The 21,179-nt window shown below is 39.5% G+C and overlaps 1 protein-coding gene across 3 annotated transcripts in view; it reads left to right on the top strand.

Annotated features, from left to right (window-relative positions):
• The window catches only part of Cap2 (cyclase associated actin cytoskeleton regulatory protein 2), a 157,956-nt gene that overhangs the window by 13,686 nt on the left and 123,091 nt on the right, over positions 1-21,179 (top strand). For 2 of the 3 annotated variants that reach the window (XM_074082840.1, XM_074082839.1), the window contains 2 exons: positions 7,341-7,462; positions 11,358-11,458. In XM_074082840.1, coding sequence (XP_073938941.1) covers positions 7,342-7,462; positions 11,358-11,458 — 222 coding nt within the window. In that variant the 5' untranslated portion in view covers position 7,341. The remainder of the gene's footprint in view (positions 1-7,340; positions 7,463-11,357; positions 11,459-21,179) is intronic. The other variant, XM_074082841.1, reaches the window with a different exon arrangement.

Here is a 21,179-nt window from a genome sequence, read left to right as displayed (position 1 = left end):
AAGAAGATGGCAAAAGGTAAATACCTCAAGAGAAATTGCTTCTGACTTGTGGGACTCTGGAAGATCTCATGGAGGAGCTGGGGCTTGGGGAATGTGGACAGCAGTTCGGTGCAGTGGAAATAACTGGAGCCCAGCATGGACCAAGGATGGGGCCCAGTGTGTTTGGAATGAGGTGTTGAGATTGTCTCGGGAGCTTCGGGAGCTGTTGTGAGAGCTGGGTGAGGTATTAGAAAGTCCAGCTGAAGACTTTGCTTTCTTCCTTGTTGTGGGACATTAGTAAAGTATCAGAGAAATCAGCTATCCTGGACCTCAAGGATGTTTTCTCTCACTTTGTGAAAAATGTAGGGTTTTGTTTTGTTTTGTTTTACTTTTCCTCTCTTACACTGCCTTGAAAACCAGAGATTCTTGAAATGTCTTTGAAATAAGAAAGAAATTGGCGGCCATGCTAGTCAGCTTTGCATCACTGTCTCAAAATACTTGAGATGAACAACTTATAAGGAAGAAAGGTTTATTTTGGCTCACAGCTTCAGACCATGGCCACTTCATCCTGCTGCTTTGGCCTGTGGGAGCATAGCACATCATGGCACTTGCCAGTGGTGGAGGAGGCCTGTTCACCTCATGGTAGCCTGAAAGCAAGAAGACGGGAAGGGGCTGGGACCCTAGCATTCATTCAAGGGCACATCCCCAGTAACTTAACTTTCTTTCACTAAGCCCCACCTCCTAAGGGTTCTACCACTTCCTGGGACCAAGTCCTCAAAACAAGGCTTTGGGGGGGGCCTCCAGATCCAAAGTAAAGCAATGGCTTAGGTTTATTATTTGGTGAGAAACCAGCTGTGGAATCACTGTATAGGACAGTAAGTGAAAAATATGGAGGCGGGCTCCTTGGCAACATGAATCTGTCTCTTAGTGAAACAACTCCGTGCATGACTGAGCAGAAGTGATGCTTCCATCCCTCCCGCTATAGCTGGGCAGGAAATGTGTTTCAATCAATTCCAGTTTTCCAGATGTGAACATGGTAACCCAGAGGAGATGGGGATTGACTGACTAAAAAAATGAAAGAAACATGTCCACTGGGCTGTTCAGTAGATGAATGAATAACTACTGTGATGGTTCTTCCTCCTAGACTGCCACTCACTGACGAGTAATAGTGTTCCAGTGATCAAGAGCTTCCTGGAAAAAGAAAGAAGATCATGGCAAAGAGAATTCAATAATCTCTTTGCATTTTGGTGGGCTTAAAGAGAAATTAGACCATTATGACTTTTTTTTTCTTGCAGTGAGCTCTCCTAAAACCAGTTGCCTGACCTCACCAAGAGAAAAGATTTGCAAGACTTCAAATTCCTATTACTTCATGTCTATTTCCTATTTAATCTAGAGCTCATGATCATCCCAATCCTGGGGATCTGAGCCTCCTTTACAGAGTCCAGGAGAAACTCATGATAGTGATCATTTATTTCTCTATCTTTTACTCAGGGAGGAGGACTTTGAACTAGCCACAGGGAAACTTGAAACACCTTGATTTTTTATTACATGAAAATGTTACCAAAGTAGCATTCTCCCTTACTTGTTTTATGAACTTTCTGCAAGGAATTTACAAAACCCTTTGAACAACATGGAGTTTTTTAAAATATGAAAAAGGAGCCACAAAGACTCACTCGTTGATATTTGGAGGGAGCAAGTGTGTTCTTTTAATCCTGGGAGAAAGCCATTGTGGTTCCAAGTGGGAAAAAACTAATCTAGCATCTACTTTTAAATGGAAATTTCTCCTATGAAAACCTGGCTTCCGGCCTGATCTGGGATTGTGCCAGTGAGGAGGCAGCAAGAAAAAGGCAGTGAGTGGAAGCCAATTAATTAGTCAATCAAAAGTATTTATAGAAGTCTCTACGTATGTGGCACCAGGCTGGACTCAGTGGTAGGCTGGAAGAAGAGTGAGCTAGGATCTCTGCTCATGGAGAGCTTGTGACACGGCTCCTGGGGAGGCAAGGTGTACATGTGCTAACAGAGGAAACCACAGTGGAGTCTTTTAATTAGACAGTAGTCTTACAGATGCTAAAAATGTAATCCAGACAAATAGGCTGTTATTCTGGGCTTATCACCAATTGTATGGTGACATGGGCTGTCGATGTTCAATGCAGCTAGGAAAGCTGCTTTTATAACTGATGAGATGGTCGAGTCGAGGCTTCGCACACCCTTCACAACTGAGTATAGATGGTTCAGATGAAATAAGAGGAATAAGGAGTGCTCTTTTTCAATAATAGTTCCAGAGAGATTGTTCTCGTGTCCTTTGCAGAGGACTATTTAAAAGCAAAGGAGAATATTTAAAAATATTCTTCAAAAATATTTAAGAATAGTCTTCATTACACATAGACTTGAGAAAATCTTGGTAAGAAATATTGGAAGAATAAGTAAATGGACAGAAAAAAAATGAAACATTAAAAAAAAAAAAGTCTTTTCCATTGACCAGACTTTCTCGATGACTACTTAACGTTTTAAGTATTGTAACTATTGCCACTGAGGGCAAAATGAAATAGAATGTCTTACTAATTGTTTAACAGTGACCACATTCCATTCCTTGTAGCAAGGCTATAGGAAAGCAAAGCAAAATTAAACTCTTTTCCTGAAGTTGCCTAGCTAACAAGAGCCAGAGTACAAACCCAGGCATGTGTGATTTCACAGTCACGGCCTCTTTATACTGTCCCAGCTAAAAAGGAGCACAGCCATATTTAACTGTGTGGAACTCTCCTTTTCTGGGAATTGTTATGAAAAAAATGGTAGAAATAGCCTTTGTTTCTGCACGGACATTGTGCTGTGAGCATAACATGAGACACTGACACTGAACTAAGTTCTGTACTTTGAGAATGGGTTTTACAAAATGATCAATGAAGCAGGAAATTTTAAGCAATAATAACCATCTTTTCTCCTTGGAAAATGTGCTCTTAATTCCAGGATACCTTATGACTCCAGGATAGGGTATGAGAGAACACTGATGGGCTATAGTCTTTCAGTGTATTCATATAACAATGATTTACAAACTCAACCAGAGACATACTAGGCTCATCTGTTTTTTCTTCACCTCTTGAAAATCACTTATAAAGAAGATGGATTGATAGCAAAACATATGATTATAAAGTTCAAAACACTGGGGAGACAGCTGATTGTGATGGGACATACCTATAATCCCAGCACTCCGGAGGCTGAGGCAGGAGGATGGAGGCCAACCTGAGCTGCACAGTTAAACTTTGTCTCAAAAAAAGTAAAAAACAAGTAGGCTGGAATGTGACTCAAGTGAGGCTCTGAGTTCAAAACTCAGTCCCATCAAAATTAATTAGTTAATTAATTAATTGATTAAAAGAAAAAGATGATTCCAGAAACTCTCAGAGGGGTGAGACGGGTTATATCCATAGGATCAAGAATCAGAATGGCTCTGGACCTTCTTAACAGCAAAATAGAAAGCTTGACGACAGTGGATCAATACCTCTACACTTCTGAGGGAAAATTTCAGCCTGGAATTCTGTACTCAGCCAAACTATCAACCAAGGGTGAGGCACAATAAATGAGGGAAGGGAGGATACAAGGAAAGGGTGTAGGAGGTGAATATGGTAGAAATGTTATGTGTTCATGTATGCAAACGGAAAAATGAGACCTGTTGAAACTGTTCCAGGAATGGAGGGAGGTGGGAAAAGAGAATGATGGAGGGGGTAAGTTTAACGGTGATACAATTGTAAGAACTTTGGCAAATGCCACAATGAACCCCCCCAATATAACAGTAATATAATAAGCATTTAAAAAATTAAAAAATAAAAATAAAATTGTAAAAATTATCTTAAAAAAAGATTTTCAGACATGCAGGTCAAAAAACTGACCTTTCCTGCACCTTTTTCCCAAAAGAAGATGGCTCTTCCCAATTAAGGAAGTCCATCAGAAAAGGGGAGACACAGACCAGGAGGAGGACGTCCAACATGAGAGGAAGAAGGGAGTGCTTAGGTGCAGGCAGGAGCGTGGGCTGCCTGAGGGTGGACATCTGCCTCCCAAGGGCAGAGTCCTGAATTTGAACCCTAGCACTGGAAAAAAAAAAAGAAGCAAAAAGGTGACAGCAAACCCCAGGTTACGGAGGGGCAGCATTACAGAGTCATGCAAATGGGAGAAAATCTGACGAGACACATCTGAGAAGAAACACTGATACAGTTCCCACTGTGATTTGGCTCTCTTGAATGGAGGCCCAGCAACTGAAGTCAGAGCTTGAAGATGAGGAATTTTTAAGTATATAGAAAACTGAGAAGCTGAAAATAACTTTAGGACAACAGGTAGTACAAAAGAAATGGAAAATAATCTTAGCATACTTCACGACTCAGATGTGAATAGCCTTAATTGTGTTAATGCTGAATGCTGATCACATAAAATTATGAAAGACTGCTATCGAAAGGGTCACACAACACAGGCTTGCATATCTGAGGGGCCTTAGGGATCGGCAAGAGAAAAGTGATTGCACTCTTCTTCTTTGTGGGGACTCAGTGGACGATGCCTCAGACTGAAGAAAAACAAACAAGACATGATGCTATTTAGAGATAAGGAGGTAATAACCAAAAGAAATAGCTAAAATAAATTAAGAATGGTTGATTCTTTTCTTCTTCTCCTTTTTTTTTTTTTGACAGTACTGGGGTTTGAACTCAGAGCTTTACACCTGCTAGACAGGTGCTGTACTATTTGAGTCACATCTCTAGCCCTTTTTGCTTTAGTTATTTTTCAGATAGGGTCTCACATTTTTTACCCAGGGCCAGCCTTGGACCGTGATCCTCCTACTTATGTCTCCCATGGCTGTGGCATAAACCACCATTCACAGCTGCTTTGTTGAGATGGGTCATACTAACCTTTTTGCCAAGGTTGTCCTCAAGTTACAATCCTCCCAATTTCACCCTTCAGAGTAGCTGGGATTACAGGTATGCACCACTGTGACCAGCCACAACATAATTCTTAATTAGCCTAGCTCCTGTCAAAGCTTGGCTAAGTGCCCTTTGAAAAGCCAAGGTGAATGGGACTGCCTCCAAAGAATTTGGAGAATCTGAAGTTGTGTAGTTGTGCTCTTTCCTCATTCTTGAGGGCCAGAAGAGCCGCTGAGGGCCTGTGTGGAGAGAGGGAAAAAGAAGAAGGGAGAGGGAGAGAGAGAGAGAGAGCCCATCAGTCACCCTGGTAATGTATCTTTCTTTTATTTACTTTTCAGTTTCTCTTAGAACTGTTGTAAAAAATTTAAACCCAGAGACATCTTTCCAGCTTACGTGTATGAACTGTTTTTTTGTTTTGTTTTTTTTTTTTTTTGGATGAACTATATTTCAATCTCTTTAGCAGCTACAGGAGGTCTTAGGTCTTGCTCGTGGTGATTTCACATGAAGTGACATCTGAGTGGCTTTTCAACTGCATTCCATAGCAATCTATCCAGCCCTGCCATTTATGGCGAACTCCTGTCGTCTTCCAACATATGGAGCACTCACCATTAGATAGCATGAGGTTGGGTCTTGTCAGGAGTCTGATTAGGCCACAGTCCGACAGCAGTCCTAAGTGTGAAATGGAACAGGCCTTCCCAAAACAGCATGACCTGTGAGCTGCTGGAGGCGGCTGCTGCTTTTTGCTGGGGTGGGGTTATGCAGCTTGCTTGCAAAGCAAACACATTTTTTTTTCCTATCAGGGACAAGGTCCGTGGTGGTAACATTTGGCATGTTGAGTAACGGGGAACAGAGATAACTGTGAACAGATGGGGAACTATTAAAAGATTTGAGGGGCTTTCATCATTTCTCAAATGGCCTTCACCCACCTCCAAGATACCCAATTCCCTTGTGAGAAGATTATGTAAAGGATTCAATTAAATTTCTCCTTCCTATTTTTTTTTTTTTGCTTCAATTGAGATGGCATCAAAAGCTGTGACGTGAAGAAGGAAAGAATAGATGAGAAACTTCTAATTTTGAATCCCCTTGGGATTCAATGCTGATTTCAGCTGCACAGAGAATGCTGCTCCATATTTTGAAAGAGTCGCTGCTGGCACTTTGGGAGAGATGGCTTTCCAAAACAGACGGCAAGCTCTGCCTTCATCTCTGATGACTGACATTTGGATGCAGAATCACACAGATAAACCCATATTTTTGGTGCACTTAACCTTGCTTGTGAAAAACGCAGCAGCCGGTCATCATTGTATTTAAGCTTAACATGAATGGAATACAAAATACAAAAGAGAAGTACGTTCCCCTGGTTCCCAGGAGAAATATAAAATGTTTACACATCTCAGAGCAATGAAACTTCCCCCGTGCGTTAGGCAGGGGTGCCTGATTCAGAAGCTCCTCTTGATCAGAATGATGCCTGGAAAGTTCTGAGGAGCGAGGACTGCAGACGCTGTCTAAGGCAACCACATTTTGTTTTCTTTGCAGCAGCAGGCTGACTGGGCAAAGGCAGTCATAAGTGATTATGACCAGAGTCATGGTGCCTATAAGTATTGACTATGAACATGGCCAAATTATATGGGTTCCATTCCTCAGAGGAGTGCAAATGTAATTCCTAGGGCCAGTCATTTAAAGGATCATACACACACTCACTTAAATTTGTGTTTGAAGCAGGAAGGATGGATATCCAGCCCCACTTTTATCCCCAATCTTTTAATTAGTGTCAGTACCTATTTATTTCAGCTAAAGGATTCTGGGTAACTGAAGATGCCATCCTGAAAATTCAGCTCACCCACCACTAAATTTTGCCAAACAATAACAAGCAGCCTTACACATGGAAAATAACTATATTTAATGTTTTAAATCAAAATCCCTAACATTCAGAATCTCTTTGAAATAATTCAGCAACAGAAACATTGAAATGAGCTGAGGACAACAATTAGCACTCAGAGGTGATGGTCTCTCTTTGCCTGCTAAATGACATATAGATTTATCAGCTGGGCTCAGTGGCTCACACTTGTAATCCTAGCTACTCAGGAGTCAGAGATCAGGAGGATCATGGTTCGAAGCCAGCCCGGACAAAAAGTTCTCAAGATTCTATCTTGGGGAAAAAAAAAAAAAAAAACCATCACAAAAAAGGGCTAGTGGAGTGGCTCAAGGTGTAGGCTCTGAGTTCAAACCCCAGTACCACATAAAAAAAAAAAAAGTCAGTGAATTGGGTAGAAAATAAGCTCAATCTGTCATTTTTTTTGTTCCAACTTTTATGTTTATGTTTTGCATTTTCCACATTTCCTGATGGGTAGAGTCTTAGGGGATTAAAGCCATTCTGAGTGGTTTTTGTCTTCGTCTCGCTGCTGGAGTTGGTTAGTTAACCTCGCTGATGCTCACGTGGCTTCATTTGTGCCTGTGTCCTTCCAGGATGGCAGACCTGCAGGGACTGGTGGAGAGACTAGAACGTGTGGTCAGCCGGCTGGAGCTGCTGTCTGCAGAGTCACACAGGCCTCCTGGGGACTGTGGGGAGGTTAATGGTGTCACCGGAGGTAGGACCCCACACTGCTGTCATTACTGGTCTCTATATGGGTCACTTAATTTTGTCCTCATCATTTAGTTCTCCAAACATGTGTTTACCACTTTCTTCAGCTTCCCTCCTTCCTTTCTACGTGGCCATAACATCAACCACAGGCATGCAATCCCTGACGAAGAGAAAGAACAGATAAGCTTTCTTTCCTTATAGATGCATACAATTTTTATGCCCCAATTAAAAAATAAATTTTAAAAGTTTCAACTGAGTCCACAAAAATTATCAACCTCTATGCCTTTTAAGAGTATAATCCATGACTAAATAGCATTGTTCTTTCATTTCAGTGTTTATATTACTATTCCAACACTCAATGACTAAATATATTATCTAGCTAATTATCCAAAAAAGCAACGAATGTTCCCGATTAGAATGTAAATTGGAGGAAGTTAGTATGCTGTAGACTTTAATTTTAAGGAAAACAAGTCTTTACATACAGAACTGCACATCTGAAGGAAGCGGACACAGATGACTGATGTCATCTGATTGTTTCACCTGTGCATGGTCCCAATCAGATCTGCTCTTAAAACTAAGCTGACCATGCTTTTAAAAAAGATTTTTAGGGGCTGATGGAGTGGCTCGAGCAGCAAGAGTGCCTATCTACCAAGTATGAGGCCCTGAGTTCAAACCCCAATACCACCAAAAAGAAAAAAAATTAAAAATTGTAGGATCAAAAGTAAAAAGTTAGCTACATCCTTTAAAAGAAACTCTCCAAGTTACTTACAATAATTTTTTTCCAGTTCCTTCTTATGTCAGGTTATAGTTTAACAACTAAAAACACTGGACAAGATACCCATTAAATTTGAATTTCTGATAAACATTTTTTTTATGTATAGCTGTGTCCCAAATACTCCATGGGCTACACTGCATGGTACACAACTTATACTAAAAATGTATTCATTGCTTCTCTGCAATTCAAGTTTACCAGGGCAATCTGTATTTAATATGACAATTCTATTCTTGTCCCACAGGCAGCTCCTCCTTATCTGACCCGTTTTTAATCCTGTCAGGCTTTTGGGAGCTGAGAAAAACCTGGGAGGGAGAGAAGGCTTCAAAATCTCATTCCCTAGGAAAGACCTACATTAGTGCTTCTAGAACTTCTGGTTTACTTGGAGCTGTGCCTCGTGTTCCCATACCACAGTACAAAAGTGACCGTGTGAGCACACATGTGCTGGCTGTGTCTTTTCCCCAGCACACAGTGCAAATGAAAACACTTTGGTGGGTTGAAAGCTTTGGGTGGTGTTGAAGGAAAGGTTGCCAGAGTCCTGCACCAACTACGGCACCTCTGTGATTTCATTCTAAGGCCCTGATTTGTTAGCTATATAGTTGGAATATGGGACTCCTGAGCCTTATCTGTAAGGAAGTATTTTCATATTCTCTTCAGCAACCTTGTTTCCTGATGCCTTATGACATTGTGATTATAGACATTTCTTTAAGGTTGCTGACCACAAACACAAAGCCTATGAAAACACAAACTAAAGTTAAATTCCAGCATTCTAGGAGATTTTATAGTATTGTTGAATAAAGGGGCAAAGAGCATCAATAATTTGAATCTCCCCTATACAAAGAGGTAGTAGACTGAACTTTGTATTTTCTTTATTTGTTAAAAAAGAAATGTTTTAGAGGAAATTAATAGTTTTAAGACTGGAGGGCATATAATTAAATTATTTTGTGTTTAAATCCGTATTTTCTAGTCTAACAGATTATTTAAAACCAATTATTAAAGCAAAGGCCCTCTAAAACAAACTTGGGAACAGTTTCTTATCTACTTGAGATGAAGTAAGGTAATTAGGAAGTAGGTCAGTGAAATGTCTGAATGATATCCATCCTGAGTACATTCTGTTTAATCCTAAACAACATCATTTTAATTTCTTCATGATTAGTAAATTTTGGTAGTTCTCTAAATTGTAGCTTTAACTAATACTTAAGTACACCTTTCAGCTGGACATGGTGGTACATATCTATAATCCCAGCACTCAGGAGGCTGGTCAAGGCAAGATGATGGTGAGTTCGAGGCCAGCTTGAGCTATATAGCAAGACTTTGTCTCTAAAAACCAAAAAAAAAATTCATTACTATATTATACTTATACTATATATACTATATAGTATACTATAATACTATATATTATAATATATAACATAGTTATACTATATTATATACTATACTAACTAAAGTTAATTTTTTTACTTTAAAAGAAACTTTTAGAAGGAACACAATCCATTATGAATGTATAACATACGTAGATCAAAGACTACCCTATTATGATACTGGTGTTACGATGTATTTTATTTTTGTGATGTGGGCTTTTTTCCCAGACACTCAGGTAAGTTCAGCTCAACAGCTGAATGACTGTTTTTGCATTCCTGCCACATGACAAGCCCTGTGCTAGGTGTGGAAAACCTCACATGAATTATACACAGTCATAAATCTCCAGAACCTTTGGTCTCCATGCATTACTATGTAGAGCCACACATGCATTGATTAAGACATGCTCAAAGGACACAGTATGTGGAAAGCACAGATCATTAAAGGCTGCCCGGAGGAGGTGTGAACCGAGGCCAGTGATGAAAGGAAATGCGAAAGTATTCCTTTTTATCATTGTGCCTTCTGCTGGCTACAGGTCCCCACCACATTTCTAAAACTTTCTCTCACTATAAATACTCCACAGAGACTTCTCAGGTCTCTCTCTTCCCAACAAACAGTTTATATTTTTGCAAATGGATGCATAAGGAATCTTTGGGTTTGCACACTTCTGTGCTGCAGAAGTTGTCAACATACCGGATTTTGAACTTGAAAAGAATTCAACAGTCTGCTTAGTAGTTTGACTAAGAAGGTGCAGAGAGCTGTCAATTGCCATTTCCATTACCCTTTGGGAATGCAAATGGGCAACTGGGAAAATGAAGCTTTCTCCTATAGTTTGTGATTATGGATGATATATTTGTACCATAAAAGAAAGGGAGTGCTAGGTTTGGGGTTGTACTTTAGCAACCCATAGTGATGAGTTTCTCAGTATTAGGGACACAAAATCGGGTACTTAGGGTTTTTTCTTTTTTCCAGTTACCCTACCTGTATTGGCTCAGCTGTCACTTTTATTCTCATCATGGCTACCTCTCCTCCCCCTGGGAAATGAAGAAGGAACAAAATGAATGAATTCAGCCTTCTCTGCTTTCTTGCCCAGAGTTCTGCTTTCTATTTCCAGGCACTCTTGGTGATTGTAGGGTTGTCTGACAGCTGAGCAGGTAGCTGTAGAAGAAATGTAGAGGAAGGCGCCAGGTGTCTCACACCTGTAATCCTAGCTACTCAGAGGCAGAGATCAGGAGGATTGCAGTTCTGAAGCCAGCCCAGGCAAATGGTTTGCGAGACCCTATCTCAAAAAACCCATCACAAAAATAAGGCTGGTGGAGTGACTCAAGGTGGAGGCTCTGAGTTCAAGCCGCAGTATTGCCAAAAGAATAATAAGAAGAAAAGCAATGTAGAGAATGTGGATGAATCCAGCTCAGTCCAGTTCTGGATGTGCCTGTTGTTTGGTCTGTAAGTTTAGCCTGTCACCCGCTTCCTCACCTGTGACATCAGGATGGTCTTAATTACCAATCTGGGCTTGGAGGAGAATGAATGAAATAATATTATGCTAGTTTTTACTCAGGAGGATGAAAAATAGGAACACAGTGTTTGCCTGAGCCATTGAGATGTGCTAAGTAAATATTGACTGAGCGAAGGAATGACAGTGAATGAATTAGTGAGGATGACAATGATGATATTAAACTTCAGTACTGCCTGTAGCAAGACAGCCCCCCAACCCCCCGCCACAGCCTTTCATGAAACCACCAGAGAATAACAAAGTGTTCCTCTTCTAAAGGTGTGACACCCTCCGTGGAAGCCTTTGACAAGCTGATGAACAGTATGGTGGCCGAGTTTCTAAAGAACAGTAGGATCCTTGCTGGTGATGTGGAGACTCACGTGAGTACTCCCCTCCCTGTTCTCTGTAGACAGTCCAGAATGGTCAGCCCAGCCTTGGACAACTCTAGTGGCCTCATGAGATCTTATTTACTTTCTTTTTACTTTACCTAGCTAGGCGTAGCCAAAGCACTCATTTATGCATTTATGCATTTATTCACTTAATTGTCCTGCAGTGGCTCCTGATGGAGGCACTTCTAGAATGCACTGTTACAGAAGCTAGGACATCAGGGATGAACAAGATAGGTGAGTCCTGCCCTCCCCAAATGATCATTTTATTATGGGAAATAGATGATATATATATCTAGATAAACTAATTCCGGTAATATAGGCATTGCAAAAAAAAGTAAGAAAGCATATGGAAAGGATATGGAAAGTGTGGTAGCAGGGACACTATTGTCTGAGGAGGTGACATTTGAGCAGAGAACTGAGTGGAGAAAGGACGTGAGCCATGTGGTGATATGGGGACAGAGGTCCAGGTAGAGGAGCTAGCAGGGTAAAACCCAGGGGATGGAACATACTGGTGTGTTCTCAGCAGAGCAGAGGCCAAGGTGAGTTAGGGAAAGGGATAGCAAGGGGCTGGATCCTAACAGGGTCGTGTCAGTCACAGTAAAGTATGTGGCTCGTGTTCCAAGTGTGTTGGGAAACCACCGAGTACACTGGGCAGATGACGGAGGACAAGTTGGTTGAAATGACTCAGTTATCAGACGCCTCTCTTTTCTAAATGCAGCCTGAGGCTATCACCTCACACCTCATAGAATGTTTCTACTATCAATAAGAGCCAGTAAGTAGCAAGTATTGGCAAGGATGTAGGGAAATCCTGACCTTTGTGCACTGTTGGTGGGAATGTAAGATGGAACAGCTATTACAGAAACCTTGTGGAAGTTCTTCAAAAAACTAAAAATGGAATTACCATATGCTCCAGCAATCTCACTTCTGGGTAGTTATCCCAAAACATTGAAGGCAGTGTTTCAAAGACAATCACATAACCATGTTTGTAGCAGCCCTCTTCGGAATACTCGAGAGGTAGAAATAACAGATGAGTGGATAATTGATAAATTGATGAGTGGACATGTGGTATCTACCTACAGTAGAATATTATTCAGCCTTAAAAAGGAAGGAAATCCCATTAATATGCTATAAAATGGGAGAACTTTTAAGACTCTATACTAAGAGAAATAAGCCAGTGTATGATTCCACTTATACAAGGTATCCAGAGTCCACTTCAGAGAGACAGAAAGTAGAATGCCAGTTGCCAGAAGCTGGGAGGAGGGAGGAAGTGGGGAGTTATTTAACAGGTGCAGAGTTTCAGTTTTCCAAGGTGAAAGAGTCCTGAAGATTGTGTACCCAGCAGTGTGAAAATACTTAACCTTCCTGAACTATACACTTAAAAATGGTTACAATGGTAAATTTTATTATCTGTATCTTATCACGTTTTTTTAAAAAGTGTAGCCTGAGGATAAGCAAAATCATAGAATTAGAGAATTCCTTAATTGAAAGAGATTTTCCAAGATTTCTAGGCCGGCTCTGGTTCTGCTTTTTGAACATTTTTAAATATTAGCATTATTCTTGAAGTTAGTCAGTATTTCCCTGTATTTAGTGAAAATATAATAAGTAAAGCCAATTAAAACCTTTTTAAAAAGGGATTTATCACCAGGTTCTTTTTTACTGGCCTTTGTTTATCATGAGATTGAATTCCAAACCCATCTGCTTATGGGTTTGTATTAGTATTATTAGTAGTGGGACAATACTGGCAAAACCATTTTCTTTATAGATTCCCAGAAAACCTGAATCCTGAAAAAAAGGTGTGCTTTGTGGTTAAGAAAAAGAAGTGAAAAGGATTTTCCCTTTGCTCCTCCCCAGCCCAAGTCCTGCAGGGGACCTGAGGACTCTGCTTCTGCCAGAGTTTTCATGACTGTCATTAAGGAGTCATCTCACCACATCACAATGTGTTTGTTTGCCATAGCTCAGAAAAACAAAGATCCTTGTGATGACTTTCATTTTTATTCAGTGTTTCTGTTGAAATGCCCACTGGTGAAAGAGGGGAAGCTTTGTTCTACTTGAGTTCCAGGAACATCTGTGTCCTAAGACATGTCCACTTCATATATATCACACAGCTCTGTCATTACGCTGGTCTGCTCTTTTTCATGGTGTTTTTGTTTAAAGAATCCTCCTATGCAGCTGGGTTGCTGGTGTGTGCCTGTAATCACAGCAACTCAGGTTGAGGCAGGAGGATTGCAAGTTCGAGGCCAACCTGAGCTACACAGAAAAATAGTGTCTCAAGAACTAAAAACAAAACAAAAAACATATGCAGCAAGTTAGTGGCTCAACTTCTGTATTCTGAGATATGAACACCTACTGTCTTGAGCACTGTCACAGTAACTACTGTGACATTACCATTAGTTAATGTTGACATCATACTTCTGGGGTACACAGTACATCTTCACTTTTATTAGTAATTTCTCACAAAATTCTACATAGAAGTTTTTAAGTAGAGAAAGTGAGACTTATAATATGTAAGTGCATTTTTAAAAATGTAAGAATTGCATACTAAGTCTTCTTTAAATTCCTGTTAGAATGAAGTGAGTTGTAATGTATAACTTGATTTAACTTAAGGTTTTTTTCTTCCTATTCAGCAGACCATATGACTCTAATGAATAAATATTCTCAATAATAAGTATGTAATGTTTAAAGAACTTTAGATTTAAACAGAAGAAAGGAAGGAAAAGAAGTGAGGGAGAGAGGAAGGAGGGAAGGAAGGAAGGAAAGAAGGGACAAAGGAAGGAAGGGAGGGAAGGAAGGAGGAAAGAAGGAAGGGAGGGAGGGAGAAAAAAAGCAGAAAGAAAAAAAGACGAGAGACACACTTGTCATCTGGAAATTTAGACACTGGCTCTACAGCACAAAGCAGAGTGGAGGCAGCTATAGTCCATCTGCCGGTCGCTTTAATACTTTGAACAAGCAGCTTATTTTTCCTCCATACAGAACCATGTGTCACTGGCATTAAGCTTGCAGCTGCCGCCTCTCACATAAGCCAGAAGTGGGAGTTAAACTTTGTTCCAAGAACACACCTGTTGTCTAGAAAAAAATCCCCTACATACCTGATTGTACAGTATGGAAATTTGAGAGTGACACAAATGTGCATCGTGTTCAATCCTGTCCCTGTGCTTAAAAGCTATTTCACAGATACTAATAATGAATAAGAGCAGCCAAACTGTGGTTTAACGTCTGTCTTGATGTGTTGGCTGCTGGTTGGGCTTAATTTACCGAACACTCAATAATCTATTGACAGAACAGACCACAAAAAGGGGAACTAATAGCTACAACTAGGAAGCTCTGCTGAACTGAAGAACATAACAGGTTTAGAAAAGATTAAATCTCATAAAGCCTTCTTATATGCAAGGTAACCCAGAGGGCTTATTTAAATTACTCTTCAGCCAAGAACACCTGCACAGCTTGTACTTCTTTAAAAAAAAAAAAAGAATAAACAACGCATAATTTTAAAATAGATGTTAAAGTAAACATCATCCTCAGTGTTAAAGGAAAGGATCCTGTAGAAAAAGGGCCCAAAATACCAAGCCCTTGATTGGGCATTGTCCATAAATGGCTTAGTAAGATTTTTGTAGTGATTTGTTGATGAAGCTGTGCTATTGTTATTCCTGGTATATAAAAACTAATCTCAGGGCCATTGCTCAGTGACAATTATGAAGCAACTGCAAATCATAGTTCTTCCTAACCTCAGTCATTTTGAAGATTTGTAGAATTTACATTTGAAATGTTTCTGGGAGTCTGAAATTTTACTTTCTTTTCTTGATTAAAATGGGTTTTTAAAAATTCTTTTATTAATTGTCTAATAACAATGAGAGGGCTACAGTTTGAACACAAGAACAATAAAATTCAATTAAACACTGGACACTTAGCATTGATTAAATCACACACTGTATAATATTATGTCCTTATTCCTGACTTTATAAAGGACAGACGTTTTAGTTGATTATTACAGCCTCTTTTTTGATGGCTCACATCACTGTACTAAATGATCCAAATCTTCACTGTCTACTTAAATCATCTGCAAATTTTTTTTTATTTAGTTTTCTCCCCACCCCTCCACACCCCTGCTGCCATGCAGAACCTGTTCCCCCTTCTTGTTCTCTGATTTTGTTGAAGAGTAGACATAAGAGATAATAAGAAAGACATAGCGTTTTTGCTAGTTTGAGATAAAGATAGCTATACAGATAGATTCCTAGCATTGTTTCCATGCACAAGTGTATTACAATCTGAATTGGTTCCTCTCTACCAGACTTCTTCACTACTTCCTAGTCCCTTTTCCATAGTGGCCTCTGCCAGTTTAAGATTTCTTTATTCACTCCTCTTCAGTGAGCACATCAACCACATTCAAGTCTTAGGTTTCCTTCCCTTTCCCTATTCCTCCTATATGCATTCTCCCCTTAGTGTGTGCCTCATGTCCAATAATATTACTGCATTTGTTTTAGGTCTATAATCCATATATGAGGGAGAACATGCGATTTTTGGCCTTCTGAGCCTGGCTAACTTCACTTAAGATGATGTTCTTTAATTCCATCTATTTACTTGTGAATGACAAAATTTCATTCTTCTTTGTGACTAAATAAAATTGCATTGTGTATAAATACAACATTTTCTTAATCCATTCATTGATAGTGGGACATCTTGGCTGTTTCTATAGCTTAACTGTTGTGAATAGTGCTGCAATAAACATGGGTGTGCAGGTGCCTCTGGAGTAACCTGAGTCGCATTCCTTTGGGTATATCCCCAGGAGTGGTATTGCTGGATCATATGGCAGATCTATGTTTAGTTTTTTAAGAGGCCTCCATATTGTTTTCCAAAGTGGTTGGACTAGCTTACATTCCCACTAGCAGAGTATGAGTGTTCCTTTTTTCCCCACATCCTTGCCAACATTTGTTGGTGGTGGTGTTCTTGATGATAGCTATTCTAACAGGAGTGAGGTGGAATCTTAGTGTGGTTTTGATTTGTGTTTCCTTCATGGTCAGGGATGGTAAGCATTTTTCATATTTTTTTTAGCCATTTGGACTTTTTCCTTTGAAAAAGTTCTGTTTAGTTCAGTTGGCCACTTCTTTATTGGTTCATTGATTTGGGGGAAATTTAGTTTTTGAACTGTGTATTCTGGTTATCAATCCTTTGATGTATAGCTAGCAAATATTTTCTCCCACTCTGTGGTGGTCTCTTCAATTTAGAGACCATTTCTTTTGATGTGCAGAAGCTTTTTAATTTCATGTAGTCCCATCTGTCCATCCTTTCTCTTAGTTGCTGGGCTGTTGGAGTTCTACTGAGGAAATCCTTGCTATACCTGTTGCTTTCAGAGTATTTCCTGCTCTTTGCTGTACTAATTGCAAGTTTCAGGTCTGATATTAAAGTTTTTGTTCCACTTTGAGTTGATACTAGTACAAGGTGATAAACATGGATCTAGTTTCAGTTTTCTGCAGGCAGGTAACCACTTTTCCCAGCAACATTTGTTGAAGAGGCTGTCTTTTCTCCATTGTATGTTTTTGGTGCCTTTGTCAAAAATAAGGTGGGCGTAGTTGCATGTATTCATATCTGGGTCCTCTATTCTGTTCCACTGGTCTTCATATCTGTTTTTGTGCCGGTGTCATGCTGTTTTTATTGCTATGGCTCTGTAGTATAGTTTGAAGTCAGGTATTGTGATACTTCCAGCATTGCTCTTTTTGCTCAGTATTGCCTTGGATATTCACAGTCTTTTGTGTTTCCAAATGAACCTTAAGGTAGATTTTTCAATCTCTGTGATGAATGTCATTGGGATTTTGATGGGAATTGCACTGAACATATAGATTGCTTTTGGTAGTACAGCCATTTTTACTATGTTGATTCTGCCAATCCATGAGCATGGAAGATCTTCCCATCTTCTGTAGTCTTCCTCTATCTCTTTCTTCAGTGGTCTGAAAAAATGGTCTCTTTGCAGAGGTCATTTACATCCTTTGTTAAGCTTATTTGTTGGCAGTTGATTTTTTTTTTGAGGCTATTGTAAATGGAATTGATTTCCTATATTCTTTCTCAATTTGTTCATTGTTGGTGTATAGAAAAGCTAATGATTTTTGTAAGTTGATTTTGTATCCTGCTACATTTCTGAAGCTTTTTATGGTGTCTGGGAGTTTTGGGGTAGAGTTTTTTTGGGTCTTTGAGGTATAGGATCATGTTGTCATCTGCAAATAGGGATACTTTGACTGTTTCTTTACCTATTTATATTCCTTTTATTTCTTCTTCTTGCCTTATTGCTCTGGCTAGGAATTCCAGTACTATGTTGAATAGGAGTGGGGAGAGTGGGCATCTTTGTCTCATTCCTGACTTTAAAGGACATGGTTTCAATTTTTCCCCATTAAGTGTGATGTCGGCTATAGGTTTGTCATATATAGCTTTTATAATGTTGAGGTACTTTCCTTCTATTCCTAGTTTTCCTAAAGCTTTTATGATGAAGTGGTGTTGAATCTTATCAAAGGCTTTTTCTGTATCTATTGAGATGATCAAGTGGTTTTTGTCTTTGCTTCTATTAATGTGCTGTATTACATTTATAGATTTGCATATGTTGAACCACCCCTGCATCCCTGGGATGAAGTCAACTTGGTCATGGTGAATGATCTTTCTGATAATGTTGTTGGATTCGGTTTACAATTATTTTATTGAGGATTTTTGCATCAATGTTCATTTAGGAGATTAACCTGTAGTTCTCCTTTTTGGATGTGTCCTTGTCCAGCTTTGGGATAATTGTAATATTGGCTTCATAGAATGAGTTTGGCAGTGTTCCTTCCCTTTCTATTTCATGGAATGTCTGATAGAATTCAGGAGAATATCTGTCAGGTCCTGGACTTTTCTTTTTTTGGGAGACTCTTTATTGCTGCTTCGATTTACAAAATGTTTTATTCATTGTATGCCATGATGTTAAGTGACGAATTCAAAAAGTGGCAAAGCGAGAGGTAGTGCTTCCTCTGACCAGCACTAACAAGTTCATATCTGGGTTTTAGAGCTGGCCCTACTGAACAGCATAATCTTGACCTTATCCTTTAACCTGCTCCTTACAGAGGTAGAACAACATTATTTTTAAGGGCCACTGCCTCTCACTGCTTGTGCAAATGACTCATCAGTTGTCCCAGCCTTAACATAAGAGGAGATAAGGGTGGCATCCATCACCATTACAATTTTTTTAAAACAGAGTCTCACATTGTAGCCCAGGCCAGTCTCGAACTCATTATCTTCCTGCCTAGCCTCCTAAGTTCTGAGATTCATAGGTATGCACCAGTTTAAAATGAGCGGTGCCAAGATTGATGTAATTGGTGAACAGATACTATCTTGAACACCATTATAATAATGATCATGCCATTATTGTTGTCATTAACTAAAGTTGACATTATGCCCAGTAAGAAACAAACAGAAGGAAATGTATCAGGAAAAGAATGCACAGAACACTAAAGATAAAATATCTTCTTGCTTTACTATGGTAGAGAAGAAACTCTTACTCCTTCATTTCAAAAGACCCCTGGGCTTCCATGACCAGTCCTTGGTCTCACAATTTGTTACTTCTTCTTTTATGTGGTTCTTACTTCTGGAACAAATAATAACCTTATCTTTGAAATAAATGATATGAAAATATCTGTTCATTTATTGTATTTTATTAATTATATCCATATTCTTCCAATTATTTTAGTTTTAGGAAGTATTTATGGGTAATTTGTAGTCATTATAAAGGTGAACATTTGCATTATTGGTGCTTTATAATCTATAATCTATAGTCATCACCCTGGAAAAAGTTATCAGAAGGTAGCTTTGGAATTAAGTCAACAAACCAGGCTGTAATACTTAGACCTTCTCATTACTCCATTCTGTCTTCAGCTAGATTGGTCCTTCCACTAACTTCTGGTTTTCTGCTCACTCTTATAATTTGAAAACTAATTTTTATTATAACTAGACATAGAATAGCTTGGCAATCACATGCCTTTCAGTCTATCCAAATGGCAAAGATCTAAAAAGTAACTTGCATAAAGTCACTTGCATTCTGCCTCTGGGCTTCATACAGGCTTTAAATGAGGCAATCTCTTTTCTTATTGATTTAGCCATTAGTGATAGTCCAAATTTTTAGGGAAGGAAGAACTTATAAATTATCGATTCTGATTATATGCTTTTTAAACTTCCTTCTCCCTCCTTTTCTTCCTTTTTTTCCCTTCCTTCCTTTCTCTTTCCCTCTCTTCCATCCATCTGCCTGTCTTCTACAGAGAAGGAAGCTGCAGAATAGAAAGGCTAGGTAATGTAGGTGATGGGCTGAAGGAACATAGAGTCAAGAGTAGAGCCAGCAATCTGGTCTCCAGAGTCTCCATCCATCACAGTCGTAGATGCCTGCTTTGACCCGTGGGGCCGCTATGTCTCCCACCACCTTTGTGGGTAATTTGACCTCTTGCAAGAACCACTGACCTGCCATTCCTTTCCAGAATATGAGGAGGGCACTGGGCTGAGGAGAGCATGGAAGGCCACTGTACCTCATGACTTTTGTGCATCTCTTCATAGTGTTGATTGAGGGAGCAGGGACAATGAAGACCTCCAGGACAGAACTGTGTTCTTCATTGGTCTTTGCTTCTGCCTGGTAACACAAGCCTGGTCTCAGCCTGATATTCACTCACTGCCCAGTTGACCCTAAATTTTCAGAATTCAGAAAGGTCACAGATTAACTGCTTATCATTTCTTCCCAAGAATATGAAGAATTTTCATTCAACATTGAACTTTGTTCTCAAACATATGCTTTGATTCACAGACTGTGTCCTGCAAAGTCACTGGCCTTAGTTGGACATGGTTGTGACTACTTTTTTACTTAAAAGGAGTTTACTTTTAGAGCATGTAATCCCCATCTCTCTCATTTAACATTCTATTTTATATCACATTTAGGGTTAGGGGACTGTCTAATAAGAAACTGAATTTGGAATCAGAACGTCTTTGAAGGGCCACCAGTTATTACCAGGATTGCAATGTTTATTGGATTAAAAGTCTTGCTGAAGTAATGAATTAGGTTCTATGAGTCTCTAAGGTGAAGGTGATACCTGCTTTTCTTTTTTTTTTTCCTTCTGAATAGCAAACATGCATTTTGCCAAACTCTTGTTTTAGTGCTTTTCTTTCTGCTTTATAAATAACTGAGTTTAATCTTGTGAATAAATAGTATATTTGCATGGGTTGAAGAATTTCAACTAGGAGAAGCCATGTGTGGAGAAGTATACCAATTTCCTTGTTCATCTCATTTGCCCCTGCTATGGTTTGGGTGTGTTCCCCAACAGTTTATGTGTTGGAACTTTAATTCCTCCATGAGTGAATTGTGAGGTGGGGCCCAGTGGAAGGTGGTTGGGTCATGGGGGTGGAGCCTCATGGGTTAACACTATCTCATCTAAGTGAGTCCTGACTCTCAGACTGGATTACTTATTGATGGGTGGGTTGTTACAAAGTGAGACTACCCCTTGTGTTTTGCCTCTTTTTCACATGCCCACTTACCTTTCCACTTTCTGCCATGAGTTGAAGCACAAGGCCCTTGGTGACCATACTTTTGGACTTCAGAACCATGAGCCGAAGTAAACATTATTCCTTTATAAATTTTCCAATCTCAAGCATTCCATGATAACAACAGAAAATATAGACTAAGATACTCCAGTGTCCCCAAAGGTAACTAATTTTCAAAGTTCTT

The sequence above is a fragment of the Castor canadensis genome, chromosome 8 (genome assembly GCF_047511655.1).
Source record: "Castor canadensis chromosome 8, mCasCan1.hap1v2, whole genome shotgun sequence".
Taxonomy (NCBI): Eukaryota; Metazoa; Chordata; class Mammalia; order Rodentia; family Castoridae; genus Castor; species Castor canadensis.
The sequence above is the reverse complement of the archived record's forward strand: the minus strand, read 5'-3'. Positions and strand labels throughout refer to the sequence as shown.